Here is a 2,628-nt window from a genome sequence, read left to right as displayed (position 1 = left end):
TTATTATTATTATTATTATTATTATTATTATTATTATTATTATTATTATTATCATTATTATTATTATTATTATTATTATTATTATTATTATTATTTTTATATTATTAACATTATTATTATTAATATTATTATTATTATTGCTATTATTAAAAGCATGACGACGACGACGACGACGACGACGATGATGATGATGATGATGATGATGATGATGATGATGATGATGATGATGATGATGATGATGATGATGATGATGATGATGATGATGATGATGATGGTGGTTAATATTATCATCTTGCACTAAGCCTCTTTATGTTCACAGCGATGAGAGCAGGGCGTGAACAAACAAATCAGAGTCTACATTGAAAAAAAGTGCACGGGTGCCCTTTTTCCAATCCGACCGATCCGACTCATACGACCCGATGTTTTTGGAATAGCGCTTTTTTATGTAGTTTTTTTTCCTACGCACCCCCCCCCCCCCCCCCCCACCCACCTATGGGCACGATTTAGATTATTTAGGAGGCAGGTTTCGACTCTGCCTGGCAGGGTCAAACTAGGCTGAGAGGGATAAAACGTCTCTGCAGAAAGACCGAGATATTCGTTCTTCCCACACGGAAATCAAACTCAGGTCTTCTGTGTGCGACAGCCAAGATAAGAGCCTAACCGCTACACCACAGACGGCCGGTTAGAACAGCTGGACATTACATAGTGTTCAGCATAATGTCCACGAATTTCAAGAAAAGTTACAGTCTTTTTTTCTGGACTGGCCAATAACACAAGGAACACCCGTGCTCAATTCCTTCTTTAGATTTAGATCACAAACGGCAAATTTTAAGTTTCACTTCGGGTTTACATGTTGACCTGTTGCACACTGTATAATTTCAATGTCATTCAACAAACGCCTAAGTAATTTGTTTGAAGTTTTCAGAGTATTAAAGAAATATAGATTGTTCAGATCAAGGACATGACTCGGACACTCGATATCTTTCAATTAAAACCTAGGAAGGACATAACGAAACAGAACAAAACTATTGTAAGATATCCCTTTCCGCCTTTTCCTGAATTAACAGCTGTATCTGGAAACCCAAATAAACTGAGTTCGGGGTTTGTGGCATGACTCTGAGGCTAAAACTTTCACATAGCAGAAACCCATTATGTACTGAAGGAAAGGCCCACAGCGGAGACACTGAAGAGCATAGCTACTGAAATCAGGGAGGTTGGGTTTCTCGAAAAAGTTGTTTGTATGTATAAGAGAAATGGTTGGGGGGAAGGGAAATGGGGGGAGGGGGGGGGGGGGTGAATGCAACTGAATTTCGTTCTAAGGGTTTTAAACCACTTCGACCTAGTATAAAATTAGCAACAAATGTTGTACCTAGTAGATCTAGGGTTTGGTTTTTTCCGAGGGTAAAATAGGTTACACGACATAAATTTTAATACGTCGTTTCAAAGTGTGCTGGACTCTGTGGGAGTTTTGCAGAGACTATATTAATTTTGCTACCCTGAATCTTCGTCGACAGATCATTACCAAACAGAGCGGTCGGAAGACACAGTAAGCGCGAAGAAAAGATACATCCCCTACATGACACTAAAGATGGCGTGGCGTATGAGTGACTCTCGTGGGGTATATATACAGGCTTACCAAAAACCGCACACTTCTTTCCCTCCCCCTTCTCTCTCTTTCTTTTTCTTTTTCTCTTTCTCTTTCTCTCTCTCTCTCTTTCTCTCTCTCGCTCTCTCTCTCTCTCTCTCTCTCTCTCTCTCTCTCTCTCTCTCTCTCTCTCTCTCTGTCTGTCTCTGTCTCTCTCTTCCTCCCTCCCTTTCTCTCTCTGTGTTCCCTTTTTCCTTGTCTGCTTCTATTATCTCTCATTTTTCAGTTTCTAAACCTTCATCAACTGTAACAACAGCACTGCTACCACATTGCAGAAAATACCTTTTAACACCACCACACTACCACCAATACCAATGACAAAAAAAAGAAACTTCAGAGACAACAATTACACAAAAATTTAAAAAACACAAAAGACTATCCATCCGAAAAAGCGCGTACCTTCAATGCATCTGCAAACAGCGAGTACTCAGGGTTTGACGTCAGAGTGTCGATCAAGGAAGGGGCGTCATCGTCTGGAAAGAAAGGCTCCAGGACCTGTGTAAGAATACGTCAAACAGAATTAAGATACGGTCAGATCAGATAAGATGATACTTCATTATCCCAGAGGAAAACTTTTCTTGGTTCTACAGGAATAGTTATAACACACACACACACACACACACACACACACACACACACACACACACATACACACACACACACACACACACACACACACACATATATCTATCTATATATATATATACGTTTATGTGTGTATGTGTATATATAGGTATAGACAGGGATGGAGGGGGGATAAAGGTATTTGATGAGTATAAATGGGAGTGAGATTAAAAGTAATTGGGAAAAGGTGATAGGGGGGAGGAGAGAAGACGGACACAAAACCGCGGGGGCTGAAAGAGAGTTTTGGGAGAGTAGCGATACCAACAGGGATGACGTGGAAAAGGAGGAGAGGGGAAGGGTGAGATGTAGAAAACAGGAGGCTGACTGAAAGATTAGCGATGTGTAGTAATGGTAAGATA

General features: G+C 40.3%; 1 protein-coding gene across 1 annotated transcript in view; it reads right to left on the bottom strand.

Annotated features, from left to right (window-relative positions):
* The window catches only part of LOC101848434 (stabilin-2), a gene marked incomplete at both ends in the record, with an annotated part of 110,080 nt that overhangs the window by 10,014 nt on the left and 97,438 nt on the right, over positions 1-2,628 (bottom strand). The window contains 1 exon segment of the mRNA XM_013082691.1: positions 2,045-2,140. Coding sequence (XP_012938145.1) covers positions 2,045-2,140 — 96 coding nt within the window.

Source organism: Aplysia californica, unplaced genomic scaffold (genome assembly GCF_000002075.1).
Source record: "Aplysia californica isolate F4 #8 unplaced genomic scaffold, AplCal3.0 scaffold00188, whole genome shotgun sequence".
NCBI lineage: Eukaryota > Metazoa > Mollusca > Gastropoda > Aplysiida > Aplysiidae > Aplysia > Aplysia californica.
This window is presented reverse-complemented; position numbering and strand designations above follow the sequence as displayed.